This window comes from Staurois parvus, unplaced genomic scaffold (assembly GCF_062004578.1).
Source record: "Staurois parvus isolate SC_StPar_1 unplaced genomic scaffold, SC_StPar_1.0 ptg000020l, whole genome shotgun sequence".
NCBI classification, from domain to species: domain Eukaryota; kingdom Metazoa; phylum Chordata; class Amphibia; order Anura; family Ranidae; genus Staurois; species Staurois parvus.
The window spans coordinates 1,065,274-1,080,986 of record NW_028317816.1 but is presented as its reverse complement, the minus strand read 5'-3'; the positions used below and the strand labels follow the sequence as shown (position 1 = coordinate 1,080,986).

At 43.9% G+C, this 15,713-nt stretch overlaps 1 protein-coding gene across 2 annotated transcripts in view; it reads left to right on the top strand.

Annotated features, from left to right (window-relative positions):
- The window catches only part of AOAH (acyloxyacyl hydrolase), a 202,443-nt gene that overhangs the window by 79,323 nt on the left and 107,407 nt on the right, over window positions 1-15,713 (top strand). For both annotated transcript variants that reach the window (XM_089687015.1, XM_089687006.1), the window contains exons 7-8: window positions 4,468-4,516; window positions 7,923-7,993. In XM_089687015.1, the coding sequence (XP_089543141.1) occupies window positions 4,468-4,516; window positions 7,923-7,993 (120 nt within the window). The remainder of the gene's footprint in view (window positions 1-4,467; window positions 4,517-7,922; window positions 7,994-15,713) is intronic.

The following is a 15,713-nucleotide window of genomic DNA, read 5'->3' as shown; positions in this document are numbered from 1 at the left end:
CTCCAAGTTTCATACAATTCTAAAATGATTCTGAAATCCACATATTTCTACACAAAGATACAATTAGGAGCAATGAAATTTAACTAATTTAAAAATGGCTGGAGTTGCTTATCCTAAAGCAGAGCTCCAGTCAAAAAGAATGAAAGTCAGCAGCTACAAAAACTGTCCCTCAATTCAGTGGTGTCCCCGGAAGTCCTCTCTCCCCGACTCTGGCATTTTAAGTGGAAGTAAAGTCCACTTTTTAAGTTGTACGTACAGGTAAGCCTATAATAAGGCTGCCCACTGCGCATGCATGAGTAGCACTGCACTTTGTGAATGGTCCTGTAGTCTTCTGGGACCTGTCAGGTGTCCCAAAAGACTACAGGGAGGGAGGACAACTTCCGCTTCCTGTCAGAATCGGGTCCCCCCCGCTGCTCCCCAAAGGTGTTGATCCTTAACAGGGAGTGGGGATAAGGACTTAAAGCGAGTTTTCTCCTTTTGAATTGAGCTCCACTTTGAAATCTCTACAGCTAATCTAAATGAGATGAAACACCTATGTGACAGAATCCTTATTGTCAAAAACACTGTATTGCCAAAAGTATTGGCTTGTCTGCCTTTACACGCACATGAACTTTGATGGCATCCCAGTCTTAGTCCGTAGGGTTCAGTATTGAGTTGGCCCGCCCTTTTGCAGCTATAACAGCTTCAACTCTTCTGGGAAGGCTGTCCACAAGGTTTAGGAGTGTGTCTATGGGAATGTTTGACCATTCTTCCAGAAGCGCATTTGTGAGATCAAGCACTGATGTTGGATGAAGGGCCTGGCTCACAGTCTCCACTTTAATTCATTCCAAAGGTGTTCTGTAAGGTTGAGGTCAGGACTATGTGCAGGCCAGTCAAGTTCCTCCACCCCAAACTCACTCATCCATGTCTTTATGGACCTTGCTTTGTGCACTGGTACGCAGTCATGTTGGAACATGACGGGGCCATCCCCAAACTGTTCCCACAAAGTTGGGAGCATGAAATTGTCCAAAATATCTTGGTATGCTGACACCTTAAGAGTTCCCTTCACTGAAATAAGGGGACAAGCCCAAACACTGAAAAACGACCCCACACCCTAATCCCTCCTCCACTAAACTTTACACTTGGCACAATACAGTCAGACAAATACCGTCCTCCTGGTAAACGCCAAACCCAGACACGTCCATTGGATTGCCAGACAGAGAAATGTGATTCTTCACTACAGAGAACATGTCTTCACTGCTCTAGAGTCCAGTGGTGGCGTGCTTTACACCACTGCATCGGAAACTTTGCATTGCACTTGGTGATGTAAAGCTTGGATGCAGCTGCTCGGTCATGGAAACCTATTCCATGAAGCTCTCTACGCACTGTTGTTGTGCTAATCTGAAGGCCACATGAAGTTTGGAGGTCTTTAACTATTGACTCTGCAGATAGTTGGAGACTTCTGTGCACTGTGCGGTTCAGCATGCGTTGACCCTGCTCTGTCATTTTATGTGGCCTACTACTTCGTGGCTGAGTTGCCGTTGTTCCCAGTTGCTTTCACTTTGTTATAATACCACCAGGGGCGGACTGACAGCTCATGGGGCCCCCAGGCAATAGGGGATCATGGGGCCCCTGTGTCCTTGCCCAAACTCTAAAAGCCTATGAAAAAGGTACCAGGGGCATCTCATGGGGCCCCCTACTGACCCCGGGCCCTCGGGCAGTGCCCAAGTTTCCAAAAGGTCAGTCCGCCCCTGAATACCACTAACAGTTGACCGTGGAATATTTAGTAGCAAGGAAATGTCACGGATGGACTTATTGCACAGGTGGCAACCACACTTGAATTCACTGAGCTCCTGAGAGCAACCCATTCTTTCACAAATGTTTGTAGAAGCAGTCTGCATGCCTAGGTGCTTGATTTTATACCAAACAAAAAGAAAAAAGCCACCTAATATGACACGTATATCCGTGTCATAATAATATCTCCGTTTCACTTATAATATAAATGTGGATTTATAAACCCAGGGTACTTAGTAGAAAATATGGCAGTGTGACAAGAGCAGCACTGCCTACAAAAAGTGGTTAATTGAAAATCCATGCGGAGTAATATAACTGCATTAAATAGCTACAAAAATATTTTATTTGATCACATGGATCATGAAGAGGTTAGACATAGACACGGTGGACAAATCATAATAAAATTACAAAATTAAAAAACATTCGACGTCTTCAAATCTGGTTATTAATCGGCAAGCAGGAATCCACATAAGGCAATGAAGTTTCCTAACTACATGATCATAGAGTTCCATATGGTTCCACATAGTATCTGGATAGGGAGATCATTCTTCAAAGATATTCTTTGGTAAACACCACAATAAACGGAATGACTTCCTATAATGGAAACCAAAGAAGGATCATGGTAGTGAAAACATAGAAAGAATAATATATACACAGATCATGTACTTAAGCAAGATAGCCAGACTAAGTAGTAGTTCCATTACCTTTTCATGAGCTTGACCATCATGAAAAAATGATGAATGTAGGACCTTCCTGGGTGACCACCCCAAATAGAAATGAATCCACAATAGCAAGTGGTTCTAAGAAAGTATAGACATAAATAATGAGTATAAAGCAAAATACCTGAATAAAATAAATATAAGGGTAAAAAATATATTACCAGAAATAGGATCAAGGAGACGGGATCAAGGAGGGCGGACTGACAGCTCATGGGGACCCCGGGCAATAGGGGATCATGGGGCCCCTGTGTCCTTGCCCAAACGCAAAAAAGCCTATGAAAAAGGTACCAGGGGCATCTCATGGGGCCCCCTACTGACCCCGGGCCCTCGGGCGGTGCCCAAGTTTCCAAAAGGTCAGTCCGCCACTGAATACCACTAACAGTTGACCGTGGAATATTTAGTAGCAAGGAAATGTCACGGATGGACTTATTGCACTGGTGGCAACCACACTTGAATTCACTGAGCTCTTAAGAGCAACCCATTCTTTCACAAATGTTTGTAGAAGCAGTCTGCATGCCTAGGTGCTTGATTTTATACACCTGTGGCCATAGAGGTGATTGGAACACCTGAATCCAATGATTTGGACTGGTGTCCCAATACTTTTGGCAATATATTTCTGTGCACAGTGCTATCAATGAACTCAATATGACATGAACAATTTTGTGCTATGCGAATCTTGCCAAATCTGCTTCATTAGTGTTTTAAAGCATGAGCCCCGCTTCCCTTTGTCAGTTCAAAAAGAAGTACATTGGTTCACTTAAACAGATCCACAGAAAACAACCACTTCCTTTGGACCGACCTGATACAATGCAAATCTTAGTTCTGGCAAACATTAAAGGCTTAGAGATGGTTGTTTTTAGCTAAGTCCAACATACTTTAAAAATTCAAGTACAGAGCTGAGAATATGTTAGGTAGGCACAACGTGCTGCAGAAGCAGAAGAGTCCCTGATTGCAGAAAACTATGTATTGCAGAACTTGTAAAATAGTAATACAGCCTAGCGGGGAAGCACACCAGAATGGGGAACTCACACCAGTTAGAGCGGAGAGTCAGCAGTGAGTAGGCCAGAGATGGAGATAGCGCCTGTCAAGGAGAGTGGAGTGTGGTCTGGCCATTCCAACCCAAAAGGGAGCTTTCTGAGTTGCAGGCAAAGACCCTACACTTTCACTACTCCTCTGGAACCTCCCTACCACTAGTGCTGTCCCTGACAAATAAGTATCCTATCCCTGCACTGTTAAATCACAGGATGCACACCAAAACCCAAAGGCTGGGACTTAAAAAGACTGTGAGTGATCCAAGATGGCCACCAGGGTCACCTGGAATCAGCATAGCCAATTGGAATGCTATCCCAGGGGACCGAGGGAACCATAAAAAAACCAAGCTTCTCTTGACTTCCTTTCCGAGCTGCATTGCCGTTCTAGACAAATGCCACCTGCAGTGGAGAATGTACACTGTACCTGCCTACAAATAAGCACCCCATCCTTGTGTAAAGCTAGGTCATTTTTTCTATTTACCATTTCAGAACCTATCAATTTTTTCTTTTCTTTTCTGATTCTCTTTCTATAAGTGCTTTTATTTTGTTAGCACTTCTGCTATCCAAAACTTTACCCCAGCTTCATCTCCTGTGATTACAGTGCAGGATGTATTAACTGCCACCTCTAATTCAGAAATCTCATTTGGGGTGTGGTTACTGTCCATTGCTCAGGGGCACCTATTGGCAACCATTTCTCTAGCTTGGACCACGCTGTATATAAAGAATTTCCAGCCCAAAAGGTAAAGTTGGTAGCCAGAATGCTGTACGGCTTGCATTTACTGACAGTGTAAACCTGCATGCTTCAGGAAGCACCAGGGTTTCTGCAGCTGTTTTGTAAGTCAGTAACAGAAGGAGATTTGAATCCCTAGAAAAAGCTACCATATACTACAATAAATGTATTTGAATGTTTTTATGATGGTGATGATTATCTTTTAATTTCCTAGTTCTAAGCCAGCAGAAGATCTTGATCACGATAACTTCAGTGTGTTTCCGGTAAGTTGAACAAGCATAAAATGTATTTTCATTGTATTGTCTGTCTTTTGCAAACGCAGGACAAAACAAGTTAACTTTAATGGCAGCTGATCCCCATCCACTTCCCATGCCAACTGAAAATATACTATACGTTCCTTCTAACAAAATAGATGTTTTTTTACCTTAATGGATTCTATGCATTAAGCTAAAAAAAAAGTTCTGTGCTCCGCTCGCCCCCCAGCCCTTCCTTAGACTTATCTGATCCCGATCCCAAACCAGTGGTGTGCATGAAAGTAGAGGCTCTCTCTGCTCTCTCTCTCCTGAAAGGCTCAGAGACAGCAATGAGAGCCATAGGCTCCTGCTGGTGTCAATCACAGCCAGTGAGAAGGGGGCAGGTCAATGAACTCACGGAACCAGCTTGGGATTGAGTACGCACTAGTGCCCCCATGCAAGCAGCTTGCTTGTAACTCGGCAGCAGGGAGGAGTCAGGAGCGCTGGTGAGGGACCTGAGAAGAGGAGGATCAGGGCCATTGTATGCAAAACCATTGCACAATGCAGGTATGGCATGTTTATTATTTACAAAAAAAAACATTTCTAGGTTTATAGTCAATTTAAATCAGAAAATTAGGTACTGATAATTGACTCCATGCTAACCCCTTATGCAAATATAATTATGTAGAACTTTAAAAATAGATGCATATAGTGTTTTAAATCCAGCAAGGCACTGCTTCGTCCTGTTCTGCATAGCCTCAGTTGTCTTGTATTCTCGGCACTGTGCCAATAATCAGTGAATCACTAGAGGCCAATCTGCTGAGAGCCCCAGGATTTATTGCTGCTGAGGGAGAAGGAAGTAACAGAAATGACAGAGACTGTGCCGACGGAACACAACTTAGGGAGGGAGAAGAGAAAAGCAGGATAGATGACAGGACAAACTCTTTTGCCAGGAAGACACAAAAGAGTTATACAAGGATAGTGTCTTTACTTGTCTTCCTGATTCTCTCTCCTTCCTGCATCCACAGCCGCACCACTATAAGCCTGAGAACTCTCAGCTACTGCAGCCTTCCCCTCTAGCTGAGCCAAGACATAAAATCAAGGCTGGAAATGCACACATTTTAATTGCAGAAAGTGACATAGTTTTGAGACTAAGAAAAGGGGAGAGTTTCCAATAAGGAAGTGGGCTTCAGCAAAATGTCGGCGTCAGGCAAGAAGAAACAGAAGCAATGCTCAAGGCAATTTATAGCGTACACTAATTTTGGTAGCATAATTATTAATGTGGAGTGTATGTTCCTTGCTAAAGAACATCATTTATTATCAAGTTGTTATGGCTAAAGTTCTGTTTTTAGAAATAATGGAAAATGTACTGCCAAAACGTTTCTGCATCATAATTATTTTAATATAATTTGATTAAAGCACACAATGCAAACCTACAGGACTGCTAACACATTGCAAACAGCATTCTACCTGTGCATTTCACCAACTGTTAGGGAGACTGTAATTAGCCACTGAGAGTTCCCTCTGGCTTAGCTCGCTCAAATATTTAATAAAATAACAAAAGTTTTGAAGATCAAACTTGTAAAAACGTAACATCAAAAATGACTAGAAGGAAAACACTGAAGTAATAACTAAAATATATTCTCACTGCAAATTCACAATGCTTTTCTTTTAAAGGCTTTTGCACTCAACAATTTACATATAACCTGTTTCCGAGGTATATCAATGACCACCTTGTGCTCACTGTATGAGGTGTGCGTTTAGCTCGTTGACACATATAAGAGTTCACTTCTCTTGTCATGGCCAAATGCCTTGCAAGAGCACAGAGTCATTTTTATTGAGGCTTGGTGTTTTGCCTTCATGAATCTTAGTAGATGACACTCTGTCCATTACTTCAAGATCGTACAGAAAAAAAAATATTTGGAAAACACCAGTTTTTAGGGCTACACTCTCGACAATAAATTAAAGTGATTGTAAATGAACAGCAAAACATTTTTATAGCAATATTAAAAAAAAAACATTATACATACCCTTTTCCCCTTTTTTATAGGTAATCACATACCCTTTGTTCTCAGCTGCATAAGAGCTGGGGGGGAGGGGGTGAAACAGCAGACACTAATCTCCCTAATGAATGACTGTGCAGGGGGGGAGTGTCAGATGACGTTTGGTCATTGGAGGAGAGCACCTCCTTTCCAGCACCTCTAGAGAACTGACCATGCTGTGCTTTCATGCCTAATGTAGTCAATTTTTAATAGGAAAGCAGTGGCACTAGCAGGACATGGTACAGCAGGCACATACTCATACATGTACATGGTAGAGCAGGCACATATCAGGAATATTAAATGTTGGGTTTACATATTTTTTTAAGATTAATTCCACGTTTGTTCAGAAAAAAAATCATTCCCCTCTGGGTGATCTATGTGCATTTGCAAGGATTTTAACAAACTTTGTTGCAGATTCCTACCTTTTGTTATTCTGAAGAAATAACTGTTTGTTTGTCTGTGTCCATGTGCAGAGTGAATCTGTATGGGAGTGGTTTTATCATGATCAATCAGCTGCTGTACCTGCAGGGTTCTAATGAGGAAAGTTGCAGGATCTGCATCCCTTTAGATGTGACTTTGGGAGTATCTCACCAAAAATCACATTTTTCTTGCAGGGGATATTCTGACTTGGTTCTCAGTGCAGACTTCTGAGAAAATCAGTAAGCCAATCACACAAACAGGAAATAATGTTTCTGGGGGTGTTCTGTACACCATCTGTGTACAGAATGCCTCTAGGTAGCAATATTGCATTGAATTTTACAGAAAATTACAGCGACTGAGAATGAAAAGGGAAGGTAGTTTTTAATAACATTAAATTGCAATATGACTTTTGTCACAATTATATATATATACATATATATATATATATATATATTTTTTTTTTTTATTTGCTATTTTTTTTCCTACTAAAGTGGAGTTATCCTTTAAATAAACATAAAAAATATACATGAAAGCTAATGATCTGCCAAAGGATTTGTATTTCTGTTCATTCATTTCTGATGTCTACAGAGCACCAACAGGTCAGAAACCTAATTTTCTCTAGTACTGTCAAGTAATAAAACTAGGGCTTGTCCCTGCTCCCAGCCACTCTGCTCTCTCCTCCTGTCTGCATGCTCACTACAATACGATTGATTGGCTCATTGTGTTGCTTCTCCAATTTCGCAGTCTGAACTCTGCTATACAGAGAATTCCAAGAGGCTGATACAAGTCAAATTCAGATACACTAGTTGCTTTTATAAATACAAAATGTTTCAATGAACACACATTTGAATGAATTGGTGCTTTTATCTGCCTGCAGATCAGCTTTAACAATGCACTTTACTAGATAGATTTAAAGAAATAGATTGAATATGACTAAATTGTACCTGATAAGATGGTGCTTTTCTTCTCTGCAGTCTTTGCGTGGATATCACTGGAGGGGTAAAGATTGCAATGACATAGACAAGTCTATTTATCCTGGCAGAAGGTGAGTTTATCTTAAATTAGAACTACAGGAACTTTTTTCACTTTGGATAGTGAGGGTTATAACCATGGCCAGATCTAGGGGGGTGCTGGGGTGGGCCCCCCCCCACAGCTTCCCACTCACGAGTCACAACCCCCCTGCACACCTGATACTGTGCCGGGCCGTCCCCCATCTCTGAATTGTACATGCACAGTCTGAGCACAGGCAGCAAGATCTCCTTCTTGGCTTGTCACTACACAGAGCTGAAATCCAATTCTCTATCACTCAGCTATGATCTGCACAGTGTGTAGCTGGTTACTACTTTCCATTTCTGACCTGTGAAATTCCCTGGTCAGAATGGCAGCACAGCTGTAGTAACCAGCTACACACCGTGCAGAGCTTAGCTGAGTGAAGGAGAATCAGATTTCGGCTCTGTGTAGTGTGGTGAAGAGCCAAGGAAGAGATCTTGCTGCCTGTGCTCAAACTGTGCATGTACAAGGGAGCTATGCTGAGTGCCCTACCAGCAGTCACCCCTGTGCTCTCTCCTGCCAGCGATGACCCCTGCTCTCTCTCTTGCCAGCAGTGACCCCTGTGCTCTCTCCTGTCAGTGGTGACCCTTGCCTTCTCTCCTGCCAGCAGTCACCCCATGCTCTCTTCTTCCAGCAATGACCACTGTCCTCTGCACTGCCAGCGGTGACCCCTGTGCTCTCTCCTGTCAGTGGTGACCCCTGCCTTCTCTCCTACCAGCAGTCACCCCATTCTCTCCCCTGCCAGCAGTGACCCCTGCCCTCTCCCCTACCAGCGGTGACCCCTGTGCTCTCTCCTGTCAGTGGTGACCCCTGATCTCTCCACTGCCAGCAGTGACCCCTGCCCTCTCCCCTGCCAGCAGTGACCCCTGTGCTCTCTCCTGTCAGTGGTGAGTCCTGTCTTCTCTCCTGCCAGCAATCACCCCTGTGCTCTCTCCTGCCAGCGGTGACCCCTACCAGCAGTCACCCCTATGCTCTCTCCCGCCAGCGATGACCCCAGCCCTCTGCCCTGCCAGCAGTATACCCTATGCTCTCTCCCGCCAGCGGTGACCCCTGCCCTTTCCCCTGCCAGCAGTGACCCCTGTGCTCTCTCCTGTCTTCAGATGACCCCTGCCCTCTCCCCTGCCAGCAGTGACCCCTGTGTTTTCTCCCACCAGGGGTGACCCCTACCCTCTCCCCTGCCAGCAGTGACACCTGTGCTCTCTCCTGTCATTGGTGACCCCTGTCTTCTCTCCTGCTAGCAGTCACCCCCTCCTCTCTCCTGCCTGCAATGACCACTGTCCTCTGCATTGCCAGGGGTGACCCCTGTGCTCTCTCCTGTCAGTGGTGACCCCTACCTTCTCTCCTACCAGCAGTCACCCCATCCTTTCTTCTGCCAGCAGTGACCCCTGCCCTCTCCCCTGCCAGCAGTGAGCCCTGTGCTCTCTCCTGTCAGTGGTGACCCCTGCTCTCTCCCCTGCCAGCAGTGACCCCTACCCTCTCCCTTGCCAGCAGTGATGCCTGTGCTCTCTCCAACCAGCGGTGACCCCTGCCCCCTTCTCTGCCAGCAGTAACCCCTGTGCTCTCTCCTACCAACAGAGACCCCTGCCCTCTCCCCTGCCAGCAGTGACCCCTGTGCTCTCTCCTGTCTTCTGGTGACCCCTGCCTTCTCTCCTGCCAGCAGTCACCCCGTCCTCTCCTCTGCACTGCCAGGGGTGACCCCTGTTTAGTTATACTTTAATTGATGTAACTGGAAACTTCCTTGCTATAGTGTTCAGATGATCATAAGCTAAATCTGTCTTTCTTTCTGATGTATGCTCTATAGCAGAAGATGACTTCCAGACTATGAATATGTGTCTGCACAGCGCTGATTGGTGCTGTGCCAGTCATATGACATTAAAAAAATGGCTTTCAGAGCAGAGAATGAAAGTAAATAAATAACCGCAAAAAAGTATTTTAAAGTGTATTACAAATCTACATTTCAAAGCAAATGGTTATTAAATTTTTCCAATAACATGGTGCAGGTGGAGTTTAAGTTGACTAAGAATAGCTTTCACTTTGTTCACACTGTAAAGATAACTGGAGGAGAATCTGCCTGTCACAAGCATCTCCAGCCTATGTCTATGATGTGTATGTGCTGGGACTAACAGGAAGGTGAAGCCTCCATCCATCAACATTTTAAATCCCACCCCCATAGTGTTTAGCAATATGATAACATGGAGGAGGAGGAATGGAGGAAGGGGAATGTAATTTACCACTGTGTATATGCCCACGTGTATATGTGAACATATACTCTATAGTCACACATTTGGGCATTTACAGTACACAGATAAGCAAAAGAAGGAGATTAACAGCCTAGAAGGGAACTGAAACTTGAGCATGCTCAGTGGATGTGGCAAATGCTTGTCTACACAATCTCAGGCTGTAGCAGGGACACAAACAAGGATCGAAAGGCAGTGTTCAGCCAGATCAACCAGTTTTTTGCAATCTACAGAAAACAAATGCTCTAGTGACAAGTGAGTATGCACACAATGTAATATAGCATGTAATTTAATGACACTTTAACTAACTGCACAAAACTGATTCAATAGAGTCTTGGAAATAGTACCATCATCAAGTTTGCAAAGTACACTGTCATTTACACTATTAACTTTTTGTTCTATTTTCTTTAGTCTCAGCGAAGTGCACCATCATTTTGTAATACATATTCTGCATACAATGGGCTGATTAAAGGAGTAGGTTGCTCACAAATTTGACTCTTCGAATACCCATTAGATTTTGGGAGAAAAAAAGTATTTAAAGAGCAACTAAAAGCAAAACTTTTTTTGGATACAGTAAGGGAGGTTTATTACCCCTGTCAGTCTTTTTTTGCCATCTGTGTCTCATTGTGGAGATTTCCCTTTATTTCCTGTCTCCAAAGTGAGGGCATTCTGAGGCGTTCCCAGGATCATCAGAACTAGTGTCCCATTGGAGGATTTCCCCTCTATTAGTGTTCTGATGTAAACCCAAAATTTGGGATTTTCTTTTAATTTCACTGATAATGGTAAATAGGAAAAATAAAGAGGGTGTCTGTAATGAGGGCACAGATGGCAATAAAAACCTGACAGGTGTTCTAATCCCTCTTCACTCTATCCAAAACCAAAAATAAAAACTGTTTTGCCTTTAGTTACACTTTATAGAGAACACAGGTCATGATAGAAACTGTACCCTTAGTAAACTAACCCTAGTATGTATTTTGGAAAATAAATACCTACCAGCAGAAGAATATCAAACTTATATTTTCCGACAATTCACAAAGCTGTGACCTCTTTGCTGAGGCAACATTTTGCAGTGCAGCCTGCCCTCTGAACATTCTGATTCCTCGTTCGTGTAAATGCCAAACTGGCTCTGTCCCTAGAATGAGCTCTCATAATGCAAACCAAGCATTTTCATTACCAGTTCCATGCTCATGAAAGAAACAAATTCATTTTTGTTTATTATCACTATTTTTTGACTGTGTGTATATAGCACTAACCCAGTTCTTTACAGAGTACAGGGAGACCTTTATATCATTGTTATCAATGTTATTGCGACAGGTATGAAAATACATACATATATTGTAGAGTCGACATTGTCAGATCTTACCAGATGTAACCCTTAAAGTGATATTAAAGGATTTTTTTTGTAGAGACAGGAAGTGAAAGGAGTTGTCCTACTGAGGCAGCGCTGGAGCGGTGATAGGAATCAGTTTAGGGATGGTGGTGGGTAGGACAGATAGTGAGGTGTTTTATATCTAAATGCAAAGAATGCATTAGTTGGAAAAAAAATTGAAAATTTGTATCAAATTCCCTAATTTTTCTTTCTTGGAGCCAACATGGCAGCATACCCGTAATAGAGCTCCACCTCGATCCATTCCCTCAGGACCAGTGATTAGAATAAAAGAAAGAATCCTAACCCCTTCTCCCCTTCGATTCTCTGTAATAAGCTACAAACCAAGAGTGGGACTGTATGCTGCCATGGATTGGCACCAGGAAAGGAAAATTACTGTAAATATTTGATAGTCAGGCAATCCCCTGTTGATCCCTTCAGTATGACCGGAATGATGTTAACTTTAGCCAGACCTCTTCCACCGCTCTACCGACACCACTATTTCCACTCAGAGACATAAACCAAACAGGCTCCATAGTGCAATATATCCAATTTAATTAAATAAAAACACAAATACCCACTTACATGTAGGATTGGATATATTGCACTATGGAGCCTGTTTGGTTTATGTCTCTGAGTGGAAGATAGTGGTGTCGGTAGAGCGGTGGAAGAGGTCTGGCTAAAGTTACCATCATTCCGGTCATACTGAAGGGATCAACAGGGGATTGCCTGACTATCAAATATATAAGGAACTAATAACTGAGGACAAATTCCTGAACTATTCACTATTACTCCTTCTTCAACAACACAGTCTCTGTTGGAATGCTAGCCAGAATCTCCCAGTTGTACCACCCCAGACCCTAGATGAACTCCTCTTAACCCAGCAATCTGGAGACTTTCTTCCTGAGCAGGGGAACTGGCTCCTGTACCTTTAATTGAGGTGAACAATCACTAGTAGGGGGCTAATCTGGTTTCCCACCTGAGTGTTCCTTCCCTAATCCACCCACGGGGTGCAGGTGTACTCACTCAGATCCTCTCCTGTACCGCTTCCGGGATGGCTGTGGATACCAATCCTATCAGCTAGGCTGCTCCTTCCCTGCCATACAGGTGGTCCTCACTCAGGGGGCCAGTGATTTCTGTGTTTTCCTCCTTTCCGACTCCAGGTTTGCAGGCAGGCCCATCCCACTAGACCTCTTGGCAGCCTTCCTCCTCAAGCCTCACTTCTTCCTACTCCTTTTTCCACCCGACTCTTCACACTCCTCCACCACCACACTCCTGCTGCTGAGTAGGCTTACACTTATAAGGGAGTCCCAGCCCCTTGCCAAGCCTTCTGTTGGGGATTGGCTGAGGTCCCTCAAGAGTGCAGCCGACCACTCCTCAGATCCACCTCTAAGGCCCTCTGAAAGCTTTAGAGCAGGGGGAAATTTCAGGGGGGCTGGCCTGCAGAGTTTCTCAGCCCTGACCGCAATTTGACCCGTTAGGCTATTACACCTGAGCTGCTAACAGCTCCTGTCTATTAGGATTTAAATTCCCCTAGCTAAACTAGGAGGGTGCTACAAAAGGAAAAGTTGATCCAGGGAATATCCGATTGCCTCTTGCGAGATCAGGAAGGAATTTTTTCCCCTGCTGGAGCAAATTGGTTCATGCTTTGCTGGGTTTTTTTTACCTTCATTTGAATCATCTGTGGGTATAGGAGTGTGTATATAGGATTGTATAATTTGTTTTTCCTTTTTATTGGTTCAATTAGATGGCCTTGGGTAGATGCCAACACATAATTATATTGTAAGGAGTAAATAGAGTCTCTCATAGCTCTTCGCCTGAAATCCACTGTAGACAAGATCCCTGGATCCACCTTATACCAGGAGGGTATATGTGATGACAAAGAGGCAGCCCTGTATCTTGCCTCCAGGGAGACATTGGAATAAGCTGCCCAGGTTGCCAAAACTGCCTCATTGAGAGTGCCATCACCACCAATTGTGGGTCAACTCTTACAGCCCTATATGCTCTTTGGGTAAGCTTCATAATCCATCTGCCAAGGTTCTAGAAGTAACTTCTTTCCCTCTATTCTTGCCATTTGGTATGACGATCAGCCTTTGTGCTGCAAGAAACAAAGCTATGGCCAAGAGATATTTCTTCAATATTCTAAAAACATCAAGTTCGTGTAAGGCACCCATCTGCGACTCTGGAAAATTAGGCAAGACTCAAGTTTCTAAAAGCTGGAATGATGTGGTCACTTTTTGAAACAAACTGCTCTGCTGGACAAAGTTACACCCTGTTTGGGTAGAATGTAACATGGCTTTCTGAAGTTCCAAGGGCCTAAATCTCTGACACCCTCCTCCTGGAGGTCACTGCCATGAGAAAGACTGCCTTAAAAGTAATATCCCACAGAGAAGAGAACACTGCTCTGTAGGAGCAAAAGGTTGTTTTGGGATCCCATAGAGGAAAGGTCCTCTACCAGGGGAGGATGGATCTAGAGCACAGCACTGAGAAACTGATTTACTAGTGAATACTTCACTCACTTGACTTTAGTTATTTCTGAGATGGCTGCCACCTGTGCTTTCATTAAACTCTGACCCACGTCTAACCCGGTCTGTAGAAAGATGTGAAACAGACAGAAAAGTAGGAGTAAAATCTCTTTCTATCGCAAAAGCGATTAATCTATCCCAGATCTTCGCATTGATGTTATTAGTGGAGGGCTTTTTGGACTTTAGCGGAGTTGCGATTACCCGGGAGGAGCATCGTAGGCTCTCCAGCTTCCCCCTCGCAACAGCCATGGTAGAAGGCAATGAAACAGGTTCCCCTGAGACATCAGACTTGGCAGGGCCAGAAGAGGAATCAGGACTTGAGTGCTGAGATGACGTGCAAGGAGAAACCAGGGTCTGCAATGCCAATATGACAAGATGGCTATTATTGAGACCTGCTCTCTCATAAGTCTCAAACAATGTCATTAGGAGGGCTAACAGAGGGAAGGCATATCCCAGGATGAAGTTCCAATATGAAAAGACAGCATCTATGAAGAAATCGAGACATGAGCCTCCGAAGTTTGTGATTGCTCAAGGATACGAACAGATTCACTTGAATAACACCCACCCGGGATCTCAAACAGACAGCCCCTATACACTAATTATTTTGGCATAAAAGTTACACCACAGATCCAGAAAGCCTTTACACCTGGATGGTGGAAATGCTACAGTGAAGAGGATGAATGTTGTCTCTTTCTGGATTTTTCTTCTCGAACGAGAATGACTGAAGCGATGCCTGGAAGACTCTGAAGAGGGACTGTCTGATTATGCATGACGCCTTGATCTTAGATCTTTTACAGTGTGACCAGGCAGGGTTGAAAGCAGAAAGAAAGGCTAGATTCACTCTTTTGCTGTTGGTCCAACTTACCTGATCGTAGATCCCTTACCTATTATGCAAGTGAGTTTTGTAATGGTGGTGACTGGCTCATGGCTTCCAGGTACAGGGCGGTCAGCTGGAGAAGCATACAACTGAAAATATGATGCAGAGTACATAAAGGCTGACTAGTGGATGAGACAATACCCCATCCAGAGGAAGACAACCTATACCTGAATGCTAGAGACAACACACCCAAGAACCTTTGGATGGACTGCAGCATGCAGAGACTCTCCTGAAAAACTTTGACCAAGCAGGCAGCTTGAACTGAGGGTGCCAGATATTTAAATCTCACTAAGGTGGAGAAAACCAGCCAGCCAGGCATGCCGCATGTGCCCTAGAAATTGGTAATACTGCCCACACACAGGACAGTCTCCCAGGAGATCTCTACACTGGGGACAGAAACCACAAATGTTGCCCAGGCACTACACTATCCAAAACGAAGAGGGTCAGGCATAGATAAGACCAGACAAAGGACAGAAAACAGGGCAGCATGGCCCATGACCTATGTGCAAAAGAAAAACAGACAAAGGTAACATAGGAAACTGACCATCCTATACCCAATACCTAGAAGGCACTTTAGGTCTATGTAGATTTTGTTCCCAATGAGGAAACACTGCAATTGTCCAAGAACAAAATAAGGGCTCCCAGATTATTTAGCGCATTTAACAGCCCGAGACCTGGGACCGCATAGGTAGCAACATCATGTTTTTCTT